Here is a 23,998-nt window from a genome sequence, read left to right as displayed (position 1 = left end):
GGCGGAGGCATGGACGCTTACAGACACCACTATTAAAAAACTTGAAGCATTTGAGATGTGGCTTTATAGAAGAATGCTGAGAATATCATGGACAGCAAGGATCACGAACAAGGAAGTTCTAGAAAAAATGAAGAAGGAACCAGAGATTGTGTTTACGATCAAATGCATAAAATTGCAATATCTGGGACACGTTATGAGAAATCAGCACCGTTACTCCCTGCTGCAGTCTATATTGCAAGGTAAAGTCAAAGGTAAGCGAGGACCCGGTAGAAGGAGAATATCATGGCTGTGGAATTTAAGAACATGGTTTAAGAAAACCTCAACGGAGCTGTTTCGAGCCGCAGCGAGCAAGGTCATGATTGCCAATATGATTTCCAATATTCGAAACGGATAGGAACCAGAAGAAGAAGTTTTGCGACCAATTCCCATTTAAACATTGTACATAGGAAACTGTTGTAAAATAAATCTGAACTTTGACTGCCCGAATAAGTCGTGTCATTTTCCAAAAAATGACGCCATAGTGGGCTATGTCAACTGTTGCGAAAACGCAAAGCTGGGCATTATTGGGTTAAAAAATTTTTAGCTCCATCCGGTTATTTTTACAGTCTTTTTCTTTAGAGGGTAACTTGGTGTTATTTATTAAATAAACAATCATAATCAGCTGCATAAATTTATTTAATATATTTATTACACAGAATGGATGATTTATTCAGATTCGAATCTCAAGTTATTTTGTACGGGTTAAACAATAATCACATAATATCTACAGGTGAAAGATTGAAGATTATAATAAGAAGGCACCGCTGAAAGAAGACGGGGAATCAATACAATCGCATAAACAGCTTGTAGTCTTCTAAGTTTAGGCCAGGAGTTAGGTATGTCTATTCGTATTTGAATGCTACAGAGATAAAATATTTAACAGGATTTTCTTTTACGTCAAAGTAGGATAGTTACTACGAGTATTAAATCAAAAACTGTGCTTTTAATTCAGTTTTGTATATTATTTAAGTACCTTAGTTGTTTATTTTACCATAATTCTCTACTGATTAGTAATATGAAGGCGTAACATATGGTTCGCACTGCTTTGAATTGTTTTAATACGATTCCTAACAAAATTTTGCTAGTTGTATAATTTGATTTTTAGTCTTTCCCAATATTGTAAATCTACTGAGGATTTATATTAGGCTAAATGCTCGAAAACGTGGTCCAAAACATTGTAAGTTGTGAACTACCGCTTTATTTAATTTTTTTTGATATTATATCTTTGTATAACTTAGTGAATGCCAAGAAATCGACCTTGTCATTGGAAATACCTGATTTCAACTTCCAGAAAGACGTCTGGACACGAGGAAATCTCCTTAATATGTACGGAAACGGGAAATTGAAAGAATGGAACGATTACTGCTATCTAAAAGACAAGATAAGAAACGAAGAAAATGTAAACTAAAGTGAAAATGCGCAGTCCATGTGGTAAGGATAAAAGGACAAGAGACCATAAGCCACTTGTAACACTTTTTAAAAAACCATTATCAGAAATTCCCACAAGATTAAAAAGAATGATGGTAGGTTTACTATTATATTACCTTGTGATGACATATATTCCGGGAAAATTTTTATCCATAGATGATTATTTTCGACATGATATACATGAAGTAAATGGACTGCTATTTAAAGCGAATATTTTGGTAATTCCCACTGTTAAGCGTCCCCAAATTTTGGAATTAATTCATGAAGTGGACCGTTGTCTAAGACAAGCCCGTACAGTAGTATTTTGGCCCAATACTAGTGTAGACATAAAAAGAAATTAAACAGTGTATGCCATGTTTAAAATTTCGTAAGTCAAATTCATGTGAACGACTACTCTTCCATCTTCCATCAACATTACCGTGGCAAAAGTTAGTTATAGACGTTTTTCAATATTCCAAATCAACTTATTTACTATTGGTCGATTACTTCTCACACTAAGTATAATAAATGTCGAAAATCAGTTACAGACCCCTATATTGCGTTTCTTCAATATAGAAATGCAATATAGGCTAGTAAATATTTCCCAGTTCAGCTCCTAATATCACGCCCATAAGGACTAAACTGCGATCTACTGAAAAGAACTTGAAACATAAAATTATTGAATAATGACAAAATGAAAAAAATGTTATGATCAATATTCAAAACTGTTGCAGGATATTTTTTTAGGAGAGCGAGTAATGTATAAAAAAATCTCATATTTATCAGTGGGAGTATTGGTCCTACGCCAAGATCCTTTCTATAGAACCCCAGATGGTGGTTATTATCGTCGTAATAGACAGCATTTATTAAAAACAAATCATTCCCTTAAACCTCAGAGTCTTTTGATTAACCCTTCTATTAGTGATGACAATCAAGGCTCTTTAATGACAACTCACAAAGAAGACATAAAAACTTTTACACATTCGGGTAGGCAAGTGATTAAACCTCGAAGGTCTCTTTTTAGTGAAAATTACTTAACTAAACAATAACACATTCTCATTATCTCTCCTGATGCTACCCAATATTAGCTTAATCGATTTTTAATAATTTTTAAACTGTTTGTCCTTGTGTCGTGTTATGTTAATGTATCATTTAATGTTTATGACATTCTCCATATATTGTTGGATAGCCCAATTTTTGAAGAAATGCCCCTGAAGATGCTCTAGGAAGCGGAAGTACTTGGGCAAGATTTAATAAAAACTGTGCTCGATATCTGTCTTTTATTTGATTAAAATTCATTTTTTTGAGCATTCAACCCTTAAACAACTTTAATAACACAAGAATTGTAGAACGTGTTGAATTGTACACACAATTTTTAGTAAAAAAGGGTCATGTTATGATATATTGTTAGGCAACCCGGACTACTAACATGGGTATCGTTGGTTGCCTAAGGTATAGAGATAATCACCATGCGTCATGCGTCATGCCATTCTATTATTAATAAGGATGTATATAATATAATATAATAATAATAAAAAGCTTATTGTTGTGTTATTAAGATATAATATTTGAAATATTAAGAAATTAGCAAGAGACTCACAACCAAATGCAAACGATATTGTTCCGAAGCTATTTTCTTGTGACATTTTTTGATTTAGACCACTAAAATCATTCTCAAAATACAAATTAATTTGTATTTTGTAATTATTGAATTTCGTGTCTATTGTGTAGCGAATTTTGGAGACGTTTTCAAGCAATTCATCAACTATGGGATTATATTTAACTTTTTAGTCTTTGGTTTTCCTTCACAAACTTTTTTCCTTCCTGGCAGCCTTGTAATTTACTTTAATTTTTTTACTGACGTACACGAAGGAAATATAAAAAAATTGTCGTATATTGATCAAATTCTTAACAGATCATCGCTGCAATATTTTTATTTAAGTCGGTAGCAATTTACGAATATTTTATACCCTAACAACTGGCATATTTGTACAATACAGGAAAATCTTGACCACCACCAAACAAAAATAAATCTTCTGTGCTCAAAAAACCCCCACTTTTACATTTATAGTTTTACACGAATAATATAAAATAGTTGTGTATTATTGTTTTTATCTTATTCAGTGATACATTATAATATATACAAGGCGTTTCAGGTAGAGTGTACATTAAACTTATCTCTTAAAATAATTGGGTTTGGATTTGAAAATTTGGACTTCTGGATAACAGTAACTCTAAAATTGCTATAGCTCGATATCATTTCGAATAAAACCGTAGGTCACTATTCTCTGTATATTTTTGTATTTTTTAAATTGGTGGAATGGTGGATGGATTGATCAATGTGAATGGAATTATACAACTATTTTCTCGGGAAGCTAAAAAATGAAATACTATTTGGAAAGATCACGTATTTACGATTTGAAATCCGAAATTCCTTAAAAAAATTACCTTACTTTATCGTACCTTTTTCCATTTTCCTTGGTTGTTGTTTCGCTGCCGTCACTTTTGTGTTACAAATCTGCTTAGATCATCCTACACCCTGTCTATCCGTCTAAGTCTGGGTCTTTCCGTGTCCGTGTCGGTCATTTGGCCACTTTCCGGTATTCTAGATCTTATTGCAAATTCTAAGCATTACTTCCACCCCCAATTCTCCCATTTCTTTGAGTTTTTCAGCTGTTATTCCATTTTCCATCTGTTTTTCTGAATTTTAGCTTTTTAATTGCCGCCTTAATTTCTAATTTCAATATTTGGGGTTCTTTTTTATAACTTCTTTTCTCTGTATTATTGTCTGGATCGTTGTTAGAGAATAGTATTTCGGAATATTGTTTCCACACCTTTGCGATACCGTCTGTGTTTGTTATGGTATTTCCACTATTATCTTTGATGATCTGTGTCTGCGGTTTGAATTCTCTCGCTAGATACTTGACTTTTGAGAAAAGTTCTCTAGATTCTTCGCGATCAGCCTAACCACCTTGGCTACCCTTTCTTTATTTCAATCAGCAAGTCTGGTTTTATAAATAGCAGCTATAGTTCCTTCAGACTTCACAGTGTCAAAATGATCCATACATTTTTCCAAAGACTTTTTTCTTCCACCTTGTGAAAGCTTCTTTATCTTTGTTGGACAAAAACTATGCCTAGCTTCCGTACATCACTACTGGACGGATCACGCTTAAGTACAAGAACTTTTTTGTATTTCTGATGATAACTCTTGAAGAACTACAGTATACTTATATAGCTTCTGTTAGTCGCTGTTATCCTGGTTTTAATCTCCCCCATCACAGAATTGTTTTTGGTTACTTACTTTTGGTATTTAAAACTTGTCGCTCTCTCGTACCTGTATCCAGTTATGGTAACTTTTTGATTTTATGTTTCCCCTTGGTTTCTTGACATGAGCATGAACTTGGTTTTTTCTCTGGAAACTCAGCTGAAACAGAGCTGTGTCTGTATGTATGGTAATCATCTTGCATAAGCTAGGTTTTGGATCATTGGTTAAATAGGTTTCACCTGGTAACCTTTTTATAATTCCTTTAACAGCCAAGTTGAACAACACAGTAGGTAGTACATCTCCTTACCTTAAACTGATTGTTATTTCTAGAGGTACTGAGAGTTTTCTCTTCTCTTTTAACTCTAATGCTTGCTGAGTGAAGACTAATTTTGACCAGACGTAAATATTTCTGCAGAACGTCAAATTCATTCACTACATATGTTCGTAAAACTTTTCTACTATTTATACACATCTATAGTCCCAAAATAGTGCCGATACTTATGTATTTATATGATGTACTCAGACGGAAGATTCCCATGTAGTTTGTATTTATATATCAACGTATTTCCCTTTTTAAGGATGGGAACGTTCACTTTCTCATTTCAGTCTCTTAACATCATCTAGGTTACACTACGTCTTTAATCAGCTTATACATTTTGTCAACTAGGGCTTCCCTTATTTGTTTCAAGTGCATGACCGAGGCTTTGTGGTTTTTCAACTCTTTAACGGCCGCAGCAATCTCTTCCATAGCTGGTATCTCTACTTATATTACTGAAAGATCGATTGGTTTATTCGTGTAATCTCTGGTGTCTCGTATCGTTCAGTAGCTCACTGAAATACTGGCTCATCTTCCAAGGATAGCTGTTTTATGATCTCATGATGATGTTTACTTGTCAAAGTGTCCTGAAGTTGCTACCTATCTACTACTTATAAACGTTCAGAAGATTATTTGTATTTATAGCTAATGATGGCAACTTCCAGTTTTACCGAAAGTGACAGCGAACAGTAAATATTTTAGACGTATAAATCAGTTATAATTATGCTTATAAAGTTCAAATTTCAGATTCCAAATACCATTATTTTTAATGATACGCTTTATGTACGGTCTACAGAAAACATCATGTACATTGTAAAAGAATGAAGGTTAAAATATAAAACACGACATTAATATACTCTGTTAAGGGTCGTCTTGTATATCGTTGTAGACGAGTTCCTTTCTGTATGTAGATTTAAACAATGAAGTATACAAATTACTAGGAATCTATAACATTAGATAGTTATTAATCTGCGAACAGATCAAAAATATGTAATTGCATCATTCAAAGAAATTATTTGATGTAAATGGTGGAAAAACCTGTACAAAAAGTGCGTTATGTTATGAAATACGATCTAATATACATATAAATATACAAATATTAACATATCGTGGAGGTTTTTTAACTTTTATTAAGAACATTTAAATGGTTCAACAGATTTTCCATACGTTCATCAATTTTAACATAAATCATACAGACCTTTATGCTGTTGTTCAGTACACGCGCATACTAAACGATATTCCTTCACGTAAACAGAAAACTACTATGGTAAGACACATATAAACATATTTACAAATTAATTTATTGCTAATAGTAATACAACAATCAACTAAACAAATTTGATGTCTCGAATAAATAGTATACTATTATGTATTCTAAATGTTGCCATCGTTTCTCTAAATAAGCATTTTATAACATTATCAGAATGCTTGTCTTTCTGACAATCTAGATCATTATTTACACTATTACCTCTTTGCTTTAATGCTTGTACAATGAATCAAATACGCTTGTATAATTGGATGTTAAATAGTTTTGTGAGACGCGTGAGACATTTTGGAGAGCAGTTTCCTTACTTTAAACACATGAAGAAGGAGATAAAGTATTCGCTAGCTACCAAAAATCAGTAAAGATTTTCAGTTTCATACCACTTAATATACAAACTTTTACGCGAATCCCCTGCAAACAAACAGCCTTTGATATATAACATGCTCTATGTCCAGGTGTTTAATTGTCATGGATACTGTTATCAATCCACAGAAGAATCTTAAAAATGTTGTACCACAAGGCCGGATAAGATAAGCCAAAAACAACATCAAAAAAGTTTGGGTACGCCGTCCATTGATCCCTCACTATGAGGTAAGAATGGAAGCAGTTTTAACGACAGACCTAGAAATATTGGGTACATATTTCCACAGGTGATGACTCAAACCGAATACTTCCAAACCAGAAGTTCGGTACTTACATTTGGACAAGAAACTTTGTAGAAGGGAACTTAACTTACTGCTTTAAATCCGATAAGTACAAAAAAACCTGGGCGTGACATTAGATAGTGCACTATCGTTGCAGGGCCATTTATCAAAAATTGACAAAAGTTGTATGCAAGAATAATCATTACCCAAATGCTTTTGAAATAAGGAAACTCTTCTGCAACAGAGATATAAGCATCCCTCTACGATTAAGAATGCTAAGGGGCTACGTATTTAACACGCTATTACACACGTTATTAAAATATTCAAAGTTTCGAGATGTGGTGCTACCTTCGAATGCTGAAGATAAGTTGGGTTGAAAGAGTCACAAACTTTGAAGTAATGGGAAGGATAGGAAATGACCCAGAAATTTTGTCAACGATCAAACGAAGAAAACTCAAATATTTGGGTCACCTGATGAGAGGACATAAATACGCATTACTTCAAAATATAATGCAAGGAAAAATAGAAGGAAAACGGAATCCAGGCCGTAGAAGAATGTCATGGCTGCGTAATTTGAGAGAGTGGTTTGGCTGTACCACTAATGAACTCTTTACGTCTGCTGTAAACAAGGTCAGGATAGCCTTGATGATTTCCAATCTCCGATAGGAGTGGCATAAGAAGAAGAATACACAGTTTTCTCCTTCATTTTTAACATTCGCTAGAAACATTACTATGGATGGTTCCTTCATTGGTTCTTTTAAAGAAACAGTTAACAATGTTGTTAACAATAAAAATAACCTGTTTGAGCCCAAACCTTTAGATAATATTTCTCCTATCTTTAAAGAAGTTCAGAAGAGAATACTTCACTCGTGTACTACAAACACTAAACGCTACAACTTTCAATGTATGTGACAAAGTTTGGATGAAAAACAAGATTCTTTCAAAAGCTGTGGATGGTTTTCCAGCTAAATTAGCTGCCAAAATTATCCCATGTATTGTAAATAAAGTTTTACCCCCATTGATATTATAATGTTAAGGATCTAGATGGAAAAAGACCTTGAAAATTTTCATATTCAGGATATTAAGTTAGATGTTATTGATTCTAGTAATGATTCAAGCGAAAAGTAGTTCGTAGAATCTGAAATGTTGATAACATCGAAAACAGCTATTTTTGATTCGGAAAGTTAAAATTGGAGCACTAATAACAGGAGTCAAATAATTTTTAAACACCATACAAAGTTTGCTATAACTGATCATTATAGAGTGTAATAAGACCTAGCATAATATTCTTCCAATGAAATATTGTACGAAAATTCAGTTTTTGCTTAGACTTATGCTCTTTTGTAGTCCACGCAAATTTCTAATTTATGGAGATTTACAAATGAGTTGAAAAATAGGTTATGTGAGGTTATGTATTCTTTAAAAACTACACTTACTATTTGAAAACCCGTTTTTTCGTTGATATAACAATCATTTAGAATATGTCATCGGTACATTACTTTTCGAGACACGAAACTACATAGGTTAATGAGAGTATTATAAAAATGAGTCCTTCTAAAATCAACAAAGATTCTTTTCCAAACTCATAAAGTGTCGGTACCCATTATTGCAACTGCCATCAGTCTATCTTCATATTCTAATATCTATGTAGATTTGACTACATTAATCGAGATGGGGATCTAGAAGTATGCATGGAAATTTGGATAATTCAAACTACTTTAATAATCAATGGTATTTGAACTTTACAAGAGTTTTATAAGATAAGTGACCATCATTAATGTATTTTTTATCTATAAGTAAATATTTAGTAAATGAGTTAGTGGAAGAAGAGATTGTGTAATATTTCAAGGACTGTAGGCTTTAGCGGGATCAGTTTTGTAATGCTATATTGTTTTCGTGGCATATAGAGCGTTGTCTGAAATTATTTCTTCCTAGTTTTTCCTCTGTGATAACTGTCACAAATATTATGAAAGAATACGCGGAACTGATTCTTCAAACCGGAATCTGTCCTTAGTCTGAATCGGCATTACCGTTTTCAGTTCATCTTGTGAGAAATTTTCTTTCTAGGTAGAGGATTATCATCCAAAATAATTACTAACTGCCCTGTAACGAGTCAAAAAGGAAGAGATACGGAGGAAGAATTCTATGGAGTGGTTTTCGTAATATTCGATTTATGAACGAGTTATGTCAGAACTCCGTGTCTTTTATTCCACTCGCCTCTTCAAATAATTTCTCCTTAGAACTCATTCGATGTCTCTTGTGATTGACAATAATGGAAAGGTGATAAAAGATTTAAATACAGAAATACCTTTTACATTGAGAGCCAGAAAAAAAGCCTGAGCTAGGGAAATAATGAGTGAGAAAGCGTGATTCTTGGAGGATAGAGGCAAGGTAAGGAATAAAGGGAGTAAGAAAAAGAGAAATGAAGACAGATTTACTCGAATATGATAATTTGACATTGTATTTTCTTATAAGGGATTGCTTGAGATATCAGAATAAATAACTGTACTCTTAATGAACTAAACTATTGGCAATCAGTGATTACCTACATATTCTAAATCCCCATCTAGATTGCTTACAGTTATTTTGATATTCTTCTATATCATTTGTCATGAGTGACAAGTGCGTCTCCTGGAACCATCAATTCTGATAATTATCACGATTTTCTTCTTACTTTATTTTTTACGAAAACTAACAACGCTTAAACATCTAGATTACTTAAAATTATTATTGTTGGATTTTATCCAGATATAACATTTATTCCTATTGTACCTACTGGTATTTAAAAGTGAAAGCAGCAGAGCTGTTGTTGTTTATATAAAAAACTTGTCCTTAATTAATAATTTATCTCAAATTTCATCTGCTACACTTTCTGGTTGGACTAGATATGGATAGATTGTCTTTCTTGATGTATATTGAACCGCTGTTCTTGAACAGGTTGTCGGTGGTTCCCTTTAACACGTTCACTTCCGAGAATTTATATTTTCTCACTAAACGAGTACGTTTTCTTTTAAACTACTTCATTCAAGTAATATTCTCACATAATTGCTCCCAAAATTTTATTCGTTTTGGCTTATAATTCCGTTAAAGCTTTATTATTTTTATAACGGAACAAATATTTTGAACAAAACTGCACTGTCCCTTGACAAAACTTAATTAGCTTATTTCAAGTTAAACCGTAAAGCGGTTGATTAACATGGTCAGTTACAAAAACGACGAAAAAAATAAATTATGGCAAGAGGTAACAATTGACGAGATTAAACAAAGCATTGGATTGTCCTAAAAAGCCAAGCTTTGGAATCAAATAGTCTTTACTTTCATCCAATATTCTGTTGCACCATACCCAGAAATTAAAGCTTTTTTAAAATTTCTAATATTTGTACGTCATTCAAAAGCAGACATAAATAATCTTTTTTATAAGATTAAATTAATTCTTTACTTACAAATGAATGCCACGAGCTAGAAACTGTTTACATATTCAACAAGATGTTAAGGAATTGACGAAAATTGTACAAATAAAAGTTATTAAATATGGGTTGCTGCTCTAATTTGGCTATTATTTACTCATTTACAATTGTATCAAATCTTGCTATTGCTGCCATTATACACTAGAGATATTGCATTCCTATTGTATTCCACACACGTTTGGAACAATTTAGTGTTTTCCTTCGTCCTCTTGCACTAATCATCATTAGATCTTTCCTTGTTCACTGTTGGACGAAGATCTCCGTCATAATTGTTCATCATTTTTTAAATTGACATAGGAACTTAATTATCCCAACTCAGGGGACCTACGGAGCACTCTCACAGCTGCCTTAGAGTTTTACTAAAGATACTGCGTATAGATATTTATCTAAAAGCAGAGGCATATAAATTCACGTATCGGATTGAGAGATTTGGAACAAGACACTGTTTGGCAGGAAAGGTAAACTTCGTAGCCATGTAAACATATGTGAAGAAAGTTAGTGGATGCTTTCCATGCAGGCGATGCCGAAAAACTCCGCCATACTCCGGTCTGGACCCTTGATCATATATTTAAACTGAAAGTAGTGTATTGGAGGTATCGGAAGGTGCGAGGGGCACGGTAATTTGTTATATGGCTCGAGAATTGAGAAAACCAGGGCAAAAATGGTCTTCGTGAATGGGGATCTTACTTTGTCCGATGGGACTAGCTTTTACTAGTGTTTTTCAGGCGGAGACATTGGTCCTTCAGGAAGCGGCAAAAACAATGATTGAAACTTGAATTCAGGATCATGATATAATTATGTACACCGATAGCCAATCAGCTCTGAAAGCGTTGATAAATCCTATCAAATAACAGAGCTGAATAACAACCTGTTTTATAGTTCTGAGTGAGTTGCAGGCTCAAAATAACAAAGTATCTGTTAGATGAGTGCCTGGGTATTTCAATATTGGGGGGCATGTGGCGGCCCATGTAGCAGTTAGGAAAAATGATACAAAGTAGAGTAACAGAGAAGGTGTGTTTTAGAACTGAATCATTTTACCCAGTGTTGTATCAGAAATGTAAAACTGATATACGGAAGTGGTCTCTAGATCAACACCTGGCACGATGGAACAGTAAAACTGGATTGTCGTTAGACTAAAGCAGCCGTCGGCTCAGTCTTGTTAGGAAACCAACTAACTGCTTTGAGTAGCGATGGAATTTGGGAGGTAGTACAGGTCCTCAGATTTCACGCTAACCTGGCGAGATATTAAAACATTTGTGGGCTCAGCAATGCATCCCAGGTGTGAGGACAAGGAAGAGACAGCCGAATACTTTGTGAGCGACTATCCAGCCTTTGATAACGCGAGACAGCAATGGTTCTACTCTCACCAAACAACCCTCAAAGAAGTAGTAACGGAGAGTAAGTGAGAGGCTTGCCGGATCCCGAATAGTGATAATTCTTTATAAAGCTCACTAGAAGGAAACTAATAAGGCAAGAACAATGGGTCCAAGACTTTCTTCCAGCTGCTAAAGAGCAAAAAAGCAAAAGTAAAAAAATACATTTATAAGAAATAAAAGGAGATAACTGCAATCTTTTAACTTCTAGAGAAGATATTAATTCTTTTATCGCTTCCAAGCTTGCAGTAGAAGTTCACAGTATAAGGAATAAGTTCAACAATATTTAGAACCAATTGAGTATGCAAGGAATGTTCCAAAAAGTTATTACATAAATAAAGAAGATATTTTTGTTCACTATGTCCAAAATCTCCATTACTTTGTGTCCATCTATGTTTTAGCAAATTTCATTATGAGAGAGAACATGTTTTGTTCTCTTTTTATCACAGTTACAGAACAACTCTTTTTTTTTATAATTTATATTTGACTAATTCTCGTGTTATATTGTTTATTCTACAAATGAATTAATGTTTTGATACACGTATATTTTTTTATGACTAATATACCATTAGATGGGTTCCTGCTATGAATTTAACTCACAGAGTCCGATGACTAATTAACAAAAATCTAAAATGTACGATGTCTAAATTGATAAAACCGTCGATAAATGCTCATAAAGTACACAGAAATAACTTTTCACAAATTCATAATCGGCAGCGAACGTGTTAAAAACAATTTTATTAAAATTTATTCGTGTACACTACGTTCATTCACAAGATAAGTTCGAGATCACAGTTTTAGACACGTGATCGGTGAGTACGAGGAGAAGTTAATTTCTAACCAATGACAAGCTGTGACGACACGACCCACCCACCGATCAGTGTGATCTCGAGATTATATTGGAAATGAACGTGGTATAGTAATTGAGAAGTAATATTCCAGATGTAGGTTATAACTAGATGTATAGTTAATAAGAAATAAATAACAACAACTTTGTGTCTTTTTTTGGTATTTGTTAAATACAAAAACTTGTTTGTAGTTCCAACTCAACTTAGACAGTAATTGAATTTTATCCATAATCTAGATGCTTGGCGTCGACTTAATTTGATCCATAATATAACAAAGGAACTCAATTTAATGATCTAGTTAAATATATTTCCTAACAGGAAAATATCGCCAACACTAACAAATAGGTAACAAAGTAGGTACGAATATACGCGCGATTCATCATATCTATATCCAGTCAAAGTCAACACGTGTTAAAGGTACGAGATACGACAGGTATCAGTTCGAAAAAAGTAACTATTGGTTTTAAAATGCAGAGAAACGTCTCGAGAATGTTATTTATGAGACCATAGACTACCGAAAATAGATTTATTTAAATATATGCATCAAAATAAGCTACGGCTATTTGGTTGGTAAACAGCGAGGCTCTTTTATTGGGTGCCTAATCGGTCTTGACTTTCTAATTCGTGCCTCACTGATCACCTAATAGAGGTTTTAATGTTGTTTTTGTTTCGATGACCAAAATCAAGGTTAACGTAGATTCAAATGCAGATTTAAATTTTAAATTAAAAATGTAACGAACCGCCACTGTGTTTTGCAGGTCACGTAAAGTCGTCGGTCCCGCTTGGCTAGAGTGCATCGACTCTAGTTACCTGAAACAGGTCTAAAGATGCAATTGTAATAATACTCACTGTCTAGGTGTAGTATTTTTCATTATTCTACAATCGGTCGTCGATGGTTCTTCCTTTATTATTTTAAGGTGCTAATGATTTATTCACTTTTATAAAAAACATCTAAAAGCTAGTTCGTTTTAGTGTTATATATCTAACGTTTAAAGCTCAATTTGCTATTTTACTCGCTAATTTGAAAACTATTTTTATATACATTTATTTTTTCTTTATCTGTAATCAATAAGTTCCACTCACGAACTAAGATCGTATTCGTATAGAAAAACAGGCAACTGTACTAATGTTTCGGTCAAAGAATAAATGCTAGACAAAAAGTATGTTAGGTTATGTTAGGTTAGGTTGGAGTTTGATGGTAGAATAGATATATTATACATAGACAGCGCGCTGCAATCTAAACCCGTTCATTGAGTGCGACAGAGAAAAAAGATTATATATAAAGAAATATTTGGTAGAAAGTTCTGTCTTGATCTTGTAGAAAAGTTTTATTTTTTTAGTTCAAACTAATGACCTCTGAGGCATTCATCTTGATTTATGGTAAACATATCATCGAGATTTCCAAAATTGAATTTAGATATTTTAAATGTTTTAATTAAGTCTCCACGTTGTCGGCGAAGTTCAAAAGAAGTTAGGTTAGCCATACCAAGTCTTTCTGCATAAGAAGGTCTTCTCGGTCCCAAGGGAATTTGAGTGGCTTTTCTTTGAACGTTCTCCAACAAAGTCTTGTCTCGAACCAAATCAGGATACCAAGTTGGTCCAGTGTATTCAAGTATGGGTCTTACGTAAAGAGTGTAAAGTTTACAGAATGATTACATTGAAACATCTCCGAATAAGATACACTACATATTTTTCCGCATTTAAGGATAGTAACCACTGGGAACACCAAGTTAAAATAAAGTCCAAGTCCATTTGGAGGGTTAGCTGGTTTGTGATCGAATTGGCATATATTTTTGTGTCATCAGTGTAGAGCAATATTTTACATGAAACATAATAAGGAACATCGCTGGTATAAACCGTAAAAAGCAGAGGTTCAAGGACAAAACCTTGAGACACTCCACTTTCCACTTACCTGTCCTGTGAGAAAGATTCGTCAACTCTAACTTTGTAATGTCGATCTGTCAGGAAATCATCTATCCAACGAAGTAAAGTACCGCGAATTCCGAAATGTTGTAGTTTGTGTAGAAGTCTGCGCTTAGGTATACGGTCAAAGGCTTTAGAGAAATCTAAATAAACAACGTCGACCGGCTGCGAGCTGTTAAAGGATGACGTCCAGTCGTTAAAACAATGTAGGAGATTGGTTAGAGTAGAGCGACCAGAGACAAATCCATGTTGTTGTGTTGGAATGACATGTTCCTGGAGAAGGAATTTGGAAGGAAATTTCCTCGGAAATAATGGCTTCCATGACTTTGCCAACTACTGGCAGCAAGATAATCGGACGATAATTGTTGGGGTCGAGTTTGTTGCCTTTTTTAAAAATAGTGGTGACGGATGCTAATTTCCAACTAGGGGGTAAGGAATTCTGGATGAAAGAAGTTTGCATAATTAACGTTAAGGGTATTGCAAGCGTATCTGAGCATCTTTTTAACAGTTTTGGTGTTAAACCATCTAAATCATGTGAAGGGGCTGTGCGGAGTTTAATTAAGTGTTGTTTGACATGATTCACCGTGAATTCAACTTGCTGTAAAGATGCGCCGACACGATTACAGTTAATAGCAGGTAGATAGACATCATTCGATTCTTCAGTAAAAACCTGTGAATATGCTAAGGAGAGAGTTTCGGAAGAATCTTGATCAGAGAAGCATAAAGTCTGGTTGAGTTTCTGAAGTAGAGGAATGAAAACTTTAGACGTCAAGGAGGAAAGTATGTATTTGTAGACTTTTTTAATATTAACACTTTCAGTAACATTTGCTTACAGTTTTTAGTGATGTTTCTGAGGCATTTGAAAATCTGCGGTGGCTTTGGAAATCACTGAGAAGCCCGGTGTGTTTAAATTACCGCCATAGATGTCGTTTGGGATTAATTTGTTTTATTGTTGTTCGATTTATCCAGGGTTTAAGGTTGTTTTTATAAATCTTACGGAAGGTCGTATTTGTAGAAATTATATTGTGGATGGTATCGAGAAATGCAGTCCACATTAATGAGGGCAGACAATCTCCATTACGAAATAATCTCCAGTGGGAAGGTCACGTGGTCGAGAAACCTCAGCCATTAGGAAGAGTTGCAAGGACTGCTCGCATATTTTTTCTCTGTCCACTGGAGGAACGGGTTTAGATCGTGTAGCGCTCTCTAAGTATTATATATGTCTATGGAAGGTAGCTTTACAGAAAGCCTTTTTTTAAATGCAAAATGATGCTGATTTGTTTTTTTTTTGCTTCTTTTACAGACCCTAACTATGATTTCGTTTTGAAAAAGAAATACCTATAAAATATTTATGAAAATAAACATTGAAGAAATATCAGAAATATTATGAATAGTAAAAAATAAATTAACTAAGACAATGGAGAAAGATGTTGTTAAAGAAGTAGTTAACACTCAAAACAAAACTTTATTCCACAGAAATTTCACCAACTATGATCGATTATCGGATTATAAGTATAATGAATAATGTATTAAAAGTCTTTTTATGTAATAGATACCAGATTTATAATAAATGTGAAAGTGAAACATCCCATATACAGTTCGAATTCCGCAATAGTTTGGGAACCAGAGAAGCACCGTTCGCATTAAATGTACTAGCACAGAGATGCGCAGATGTTAAACAAGCTACTGGCAATCTTGTAAAAACTAAACATTTATTATCAAGATGTTCAAATAATATAAAGATTATACTGAGGTCAAACGGCAAAATTAAAACTCGAAGGCTCCCTGACTGGGGAAATAAGTATTCAGAAAGATGTATGACAGGGATGTATTCTCTCGACAATGCTGTCCAATCTAGACTTTAAACATATTTTCAGTAAAGCGTTGAAAGATAAGTCAGCTGAAATAGCAATAAATGTAAACGCCTTTGAAATTTACATTTTAAAGTTATTATTTTGAAAATACAATATAAAAAGTTACTCAGGTAGAATCTAGTAAAGCAGAATGTTTCGTTGCGAATTATGAGTAATAAAGGAGTAAAAAATGCTAACGCATATATATGCATGATATCACAATGTAGTCGAAAGCTTGATATAATCAAATTTGAATCGGTTCAAGAAGGAAAAAGTTATGTTGTGTGGTTTAAAATGCCTAATAATAAAATGGCAACGAAACCAAATAAAACATTTAGCTAAAAAGTTTTATTAACTGGCAGATAATGTTTACTTGATAGTTACCTTCAATAAAACCTATTATTGTTCATACTGGAGCTAAATTAAGCTATTAACTTAACAACTGCTTTTCGATACTGACACAGGAGATCTTTATCTAAACCTAAAAGAGCTGTCGGATCTATACTTTTGAAATCGTTGTTTTGTTCCTAGTACTTTTATAACGTATCTACTTATGTCCACGTATTGATATTTAAACGGATTCACAGAATCCTTTTATAATGTACACGTTTTATTCTGCATATGTCAAATTTTTCAAAAACGTTAACCCTAAAAGTTTATGGCTGGTCCCAGAGACATATAATACAAATAGGCTGACTGTTGCAATACAGTTGCGTTACCCCAGTGCAACAGAGAAAACTGACACTACTAAAACTCTCCGGGTTTATCGACCGCGTGACCTATATGAGCAATAGAAAGGTCGTGTGGTTAACGAACCCGGTCCATTAGAAAGAGATGCAGGGACTGCTTTGCGTCAGTTTTCTCTGTCGCACTGGTGGAACGGTATTGGGACAGTCAGTATATTTGTATTACATGTCTATGGCTGGTCCTTGTTGCATAACCTCAATATTTTTATTTACATTTCATTTATATTTACACTACCGAACATATAATGACGAACGAAGAGGAGTACTCAAAAAATCAATATGAAGCATGCCAAACAGATACAATAGCTGATGAAATTATTAGAGCCGTCTAGAAAAATAGAATTTTAAATTATTTTAAAAATATTTACCAGTATATGAACATGTTTATTTCTATTTTGTTATGTTGTCACACCTGATAAGATAGTAATAGGTATATACAGTGGAAATCTTCTAACTTGCCACATGACATATGGAAGAAGAGAAAGAAACGATGCAATAGGCATTGTGTTTAAGAATGTTGCAAATAAATATCACTCATTTAATATTCAAAATACAAATTCTCAAAATACAAGATTACCATGTGACCGTGATTTCGCAGCAATTGAAAAGTATAAGCGTCATCGATTAAACCAAGTGTATACTCCAGACGATTGTTACGAAGCAGCGAGAAAATGTAAAAGAAAAACTGCTTTGAGGTGATTGTATTAAAACAATCTGATTTTTTTTTCTTTTAAAGAATTACAAAGCGAGAATACGAAAAAAAGCCATATAGATGACAAAGAAAAAGTTAACTTTTCCAAAATATCAAGCCTCAAGTTTTCATCTGACATGACAAGATTGTTTTTACCTTGTTTAGGCCTGAGCCTCTTCAAGGAATGGGAAACTCCGTATTTTTTTTTCTAGGAGTTGTGGGGGTGCGGTAAACGACAATCACGTGAAATGATGCATGTGGAGGTGGAAGTGGTGGACTACTAAGAAACAGGAGGGTAGCTGAAGGTGACTATGTGTATGATCTGAGAAGATCCAGAAGCGTACAAGAAGAAGTGGGTGCTGCCAAGCATGCCAGTTTAGGTACTTCAGGGTTACCAGCCAAGTTTGTAGGAACGGCTCTTTATCAGCATTTTTGGCGCGCAGACTTTACCTGCGATATTGTATGGGGAATGATTCTAGTATTTCAAAATACTCATCAGGAAGTTCGTGTCCAGTGTTGTGGAGAAGTTTAGCTGGAGGAAATGGAACTTTCTTTAAGGGAAGCATGGTGAGTATTTGCCCTCTATGATTGCAAGGTGTCTTTAGTATTCGTTTGGCTCTGTTGTTCGAGCCGGCTATGGTTCTTAGGACATACTTCCTGCTGAGGGTTAGGATTCTGTCCTTTATCGGTGTTATTTGTGAAATTGCGTAAATGTGGGCTGATGGATACGACCAGTCCTTCCTCATGCAGTATCGTAAGATACGACGTTCAGTGGCCGTAATGGCGTTTAGTTGACGTGCATTCAGGGAGGTGTGGATGCAAGCCTTGTATTCGACTATCGGTCTGACAAAGATCTTGTATGTGTACAACAAAGTTTTGGAAGATGTCCCGCCCAGTTTGCCGGATAGCACTTTCAGGAGGTTAAACCTCTGCCTCATCCTATCTAAGGTTTCTTGAACGTCGGCCTTCCAGTTGAGAGTTCTCGTAAAACGAACTCCCAAGTAGAGAACCGAGGTCCTGAAGATGAGGTCTTCTCCTAAGAGCGATATACGGCCACGGACGTCTTGACAATATGGAGATTTAAATAAAATTGCTTGTGTTTTGGAGAGGTTTATAGTTACCTTCCATTTGTTGCACCATTTCATGACTCTGTCCAGATAATGCTGAGACCGTTCGAATACAGATTGCTGTACACCCTCCCTGTGAGGTCCAGAGGTGAGGATGGCCGTATCATCAGCGAACAGGAGAAGAGACTCTGATCCTTGCTGTGGTCGGGGGATGTCACTGTTGTAAACTGTGTATAATACTGGTGCAAGTATTGAGCCCTGGGGCACTCCAGCTTGTGGAGTGAATGAACAACCTAACATAATATATATCAAACATCTTGTAAGTAAAGGCTAGAAGGCAGTTAATATTGGGAAGAAAGGTTTGAGGAAGTCAATTTTACTTTCCAGGGATTTAAAATCAAAATACAGTGGGCCTATTACACTAAACAGAAAAAAAATTGAAAATATTTTCTAGCTCTTATAGTTTATTCCGCCAGCTTTCCTAAAATTTTATGAAGAAATTGGTGCTGGCCAACAGATTCTACCAGATGCTGATAATGAACCATTGGAAGACATTGAACATCTGGACTTTTCAGATATTGAAAATATTGACAACTGAATTTTTTATTGTTACATTTTATGTTCATTTTCTAGAATATATTTTTTATACAAAAGGGGATAAGCCTCAAATTTTTTCGAAAAATGTTCAAAAACTCAAACACCGTTAAATAAACATTTGTGTTACTTTTATTGTGTATGAGAAAAATGTAAGAATTTAATTTCACGATTTGAAAATAACTTTAAAATGATGTTTTCTCCAAAATATTGTTTGGTGGCATGTCTTCTTCTGGTCCCAAGGTCTTCTTAGCGCAGTTTAAATCGCCAAAATCGGTTGAACGAGAAATAAGAAGGACCAAATTACGATAACTCAATAACATGGTACTAGTATAAGGTTACCGCATAAAAACATAAAATATAAACAAACACGTACATATTTTGAAACTTTTTTCAACGAGAAGTTTAATTTTACCACTACGCTTTGATAATTTCATCATTCATCATTCACTGCGTATATGTAGACGTTTTTGATTAACAAAAAAGCCGTAAATAAAAATAAATCTCAATTTAAATATACTTTAAACCTGTGATGAAAATATATTAAAATCAAGCAAAAAGTTCTGCAACATTTTCTGCTATAAAACTTTAAGATAGCCCCTATAAACGTCGAATCTCACACCTTTTTCCGCAGTCTTGACTACTGATATCTGATCACGTTAACGGTTTGCATTTTAATAGTGTGAAGCACATGTAAATCTATGACTTCCTCAAAAATGAATAAATAATTTTTTGGTACTTGTTTTGACCAAAAAAATCCGCGTTCAATTAAAATATTTTCTAGGCGTTGGATTCTTTGAGGTCTTGAAGGCGGGCCAGCTGGTGTGGTTCTAATTCGTCTGGGATGCTAGCTCTTCCACCGACCACCTGTTTGGTTTCAGGTTCGGTCGCGGGAGGTGCTTGACTTACTGAGTTTTCCGCTGTACTGGGGCCTGTTGTTTCGCCATCACTACCTGTACTACTGCTCACCTAAAAAGAATATATGCTGTATATAACCTATAGAACCTATAGAAACTTACATAATCTATAGAAATAGGCAGCGACCTAAGACAAGGGGAAGCAAAGAAATAAAAATACTCTGTTACGCAGACGACGCAATATTGATAGCCCAAGATGAAGATAATCTGCGAAGACTGGTCCACAGATTTGACATTAGAGTAAAAAAATTTAATATGACGATCTCATCTCAGAAAACTAAAACAATGGTAGTCAGCAAAGAACCAACCAGATGTAAAATAGAAATTGATGGTATCAGTATCGAATAGGTAATGAGAATAAAATACCTGGGAATTACACTGACTAACTATGGATACCTGCATAAAGAAGTGACAGATCAAGTACAAAAAGCAAATAGACTGGCAGGATGCCTTAATAACACTATATGGCGAAACAGACACATTAATACTGAGATGAAGTAAAGAATAAATAAAGCCAGTGCAAGATCATTAATGACATATGCCTCAGAAACAAGACCCGACACAGCCACAACGAAAAGGCTACTGGAAACGGCAGATATGAGAGTACTGAAAAGAATTATAGGAAATACGGTGAGAGATCGAAAGAGAAGTGAAGGCATTAAAAGAAAATGTAACGTACAGTGTATAAATGAATGGACACAAAATAGAAAGAAAAAAGAATGGAATAACCACATAAGCAGAATGGAGAAGACCTGTGTTGTCAAAATAGCATTGCAAAGCGTTTGTGCCCTCAAATTAAAGAACTGGCAGGACCCTGGTCTACCTGGCCTTTCGTCTATACGACCGTTAACGAATCCACTGCCCCTACGAGTCCGACACCAAAATGAAGGTGCCACGCCACGTATACCAGAAACGTTTCGTGGGGCTTCACCTTTCCCGTAGTACCTGTGTTGCGATTACCGCACCTACCCGTTATCCCACCCACGGGCGGATAAGCGAAGCAGGCAGAGGAATTTCCACCTCGCACGTAGACAGGTCGCCGCCGAGGATCTCTCCTCTACCACTCTTGAATCTCCTGACAGGTACGTGCAGGGGCACCCACACCACGCTTGACGCAAGGCCAAGAGAGGTATGTACGGACCCAGCTCGTTCAACCTCCCAGGTTCTCTTGGAATGATAGTAGAGTGGTCCCACGAGAGTCTCGTCTCGGATACTAGGAATGTAGGCCGGTGACCGTGTCGCCTAAGCGACCGTGTGCGTTTCTACAAACCCGACACCTCAAGCGACGGCTCTCCACCTCTCAATTCCTACCCATTAGTCGCCTCTTACGACAGGCAGGGCCTTCTGACCTCGGGGTATTCTTATCTCCGCGAGCCGAACGGAGAAGTAGCAGTTGTCAAAATAGCAAGAGATAAGTCACCAATCGGCAAAAGAAGTATCGGATGACTGCGCAAAAGATGGAGTGACAACCTTCCATAGAGGTATTAACCCGCCAATCAACAAGCAGAATTTCTTATAAAGACGATGATGAAGAAGAAGTTAAATGAAGCAGTAATACGTGAAAAAAGGTGAGGAAAGTTTATTAAAACTATTTAATATTAAAGAAACATTCTTACCACAAAAGGCGTATCAGCATGATGATCTTCAAAAACTTCCTCCAAATCGTCCATAGTTTCTTGTCGCTTATTATCGCTTTCCACGGATGGAAGTGATGGCGGGGGCTTCGAATCTTCTTCGTCTTCTTCGGGAATAGACGACGGATCTTTACCTCCGTCTTTGTGATTCACCTCTGACTCTTCCGGTGGCGGAAAGGGACTAGCCGCTTCTTCCATCATTGGAGTAGCGGCAGTGATGACGATCTGTGCAGCGCACAATCCAAAATCACTATCTGCTTGTTGATCTTCCTGGTCTACTTCTTGCGAATCCTAGGTACATAATAGAACTAAGACTTTTTATACTAAAGTTTATTTAGAATCCTTTATAAAAGGTATAAAATTTAAAATCCCTTTCGGGCTACATCACAGAACGTTTTCGGACTAAAAAGTCCATTATGAGTGTTTTGTTACTCGGTGCACATGAGTTAGGCCACTAAATAATCCTTATTTAGGAGCTTAACCCATATGCACCGAGTAAAAAAACACTGATGATGAGCTTTTTAGTCCGAGAGCGTTTCCAACACCCCACTAGATGATAAACCAGCAATTATTCTTCTTCTTCTTCTTCTTCAGTGCCTTATCCGGTCCGGATGTTGGCGATCATCAAGGCTATCATGGTTTTGTTGACTGCTCTGCGAAACAGCTCCGCTGAGGTCATCCCAAACCATTGTCGGAGATTTTTCAACCACGAGATACGACAGCGTCCCGGTCCTCTTCTGCCAAATACTTTACCCTGCATAACAAGTTGAAGAATTCGATATTTTTCTTCGTTTCCGCATCACGTGGCCGAGAATGGAATTATTATTGGTGACTTGAATACTCACAGCATATCCTGGAGTTATAGAGAAACCAGTAGAGATGGAGAATTAGTCGAAAGTTAACCATGTCCATTCGTGACAAGAAGCAAGCATCATCCTTTAATAGTGGAAGATGAAAAAGAAGATACAACTTAGACCTAATCTTTGCTATTAACGATATTAGTAACTTGTGCGTCAAAAGGGTTCAAAATCCAATTCGAAATTCTTAATAAAGACCATCATAATTTAAATTAAAGCAGCTGTTCAACCAAAAATAATCTCGTTGCCAACTGGCAGAAATTTTCAGAGAAACTAGATGAATACCTAACATTCATGGATCCAGACCTTACAAACTACGATACATTTGTGAAAGCAATCAAATGGCCGTTAAGAACGGCCATCTCGAGGCGATGTAGAACCAACTATATCCCTGGAATGACTGAGAACAATTGGAAACTGTACGAAAACTATCGACAGTTATATGATGAGCACCCCTTTCTCCAACGATGATTGAAGCAGGCGAAAACTTGCATGGATACAGATAGTTGAATACTAATATGACAAACAGTAGCAGGAGAGCCTGGATATTAATTTAATAAAGAGTCTGGCAGGAGACACGAAAATGTAATCCATACACGTCAGTTTAACCCAAAATCAGATAGCTACAGAACGGTAGCCCACGTCAATAACAAAAACATTCCAAGAGAAGTCAGTAGGTATCTGAAACCTGATAAATTCGACCGGGAATTTACAATAGACGAACTGCACATCACTATCGCAGAACATAAGATAGTGTTACGATAGATAATGACGTGTCATATGACTCAAAACTGTAAACATATTTATTACTAATATCTTTTCTATTCAAGTATTTTCTAGATCGTAAATATATCTGCCGGCAGAAACCTCTAGAGCCATGGGTCCCCCTACGATATAAAAAAAGCCTGTTTACATTGATGGAACTGCTTTTTATGGAAGGTCATCGATTCATCGCCGGGATTCCAGAACTTACGGTATTTTATATTTAAAGAAGGAACTCTGCTGAAAACAGTTAGTTAGATTTTGAACATCGCGTCGCGTTTTAAAATGTAACGCACGTGTTATAATAAATTATATAATTATTAGTGTAATC

General features: G+C 35.4%; 1 protein-coding gene across 3 annotated transcripts in view; it reads right to left on the bottom strand.

Annotated features, from left to right (window-relative positions):
• Positions 1-656: 656 nt before the first annotated feature.
• The window catches only part of nwk (FCH and double SH3 domains nervous wreck), a 170,166-nt gene continuing 146,824 nt past the window's right edge, over positions 657-23,998 (bottom strand). For 2 of the 3 annotated variants that reach the window (XM_072545177.1, XM_072545178.1), the window contains 2 exons: positions 22,031-22,339; positions 657-20,466 (listed from right to left, as the gene is read on the bottom strand). In XM_072545177.1, the coding sequence (XP_072401278.1) occupies positions 20,278-20,466; positions 22,031-22,339 (498 nt within the window). In that variant the 3' untranslated portion in view covers positions 657-20,277. Of the gene's footprint in view, positions 20,467-22,030; positions 22,340-23,998 lie in introns of those variants that run through there. The other variant, XM_072545179.1, reaches the window with a different exon arrangement.

This window comes from Diabrotica undecimpunctata, chromosome 9 (genome assembly GCF_040954645.1).
Source record: "Diabrotica undecimpunctata isolate CICGRU chromosome 9, icDiaUnde3, whole genome shotgun sequence".
Lineage (NCBI taxonomy): Eukaryota > Metazoa > Arthropoda > Insecta > Coleoptera > Chrysomelidae > Diabrotica > Diabrotica undecimpunctata.
This window is presented reverse-complemented; position numbering and strand designations above follow the sequence as displayed.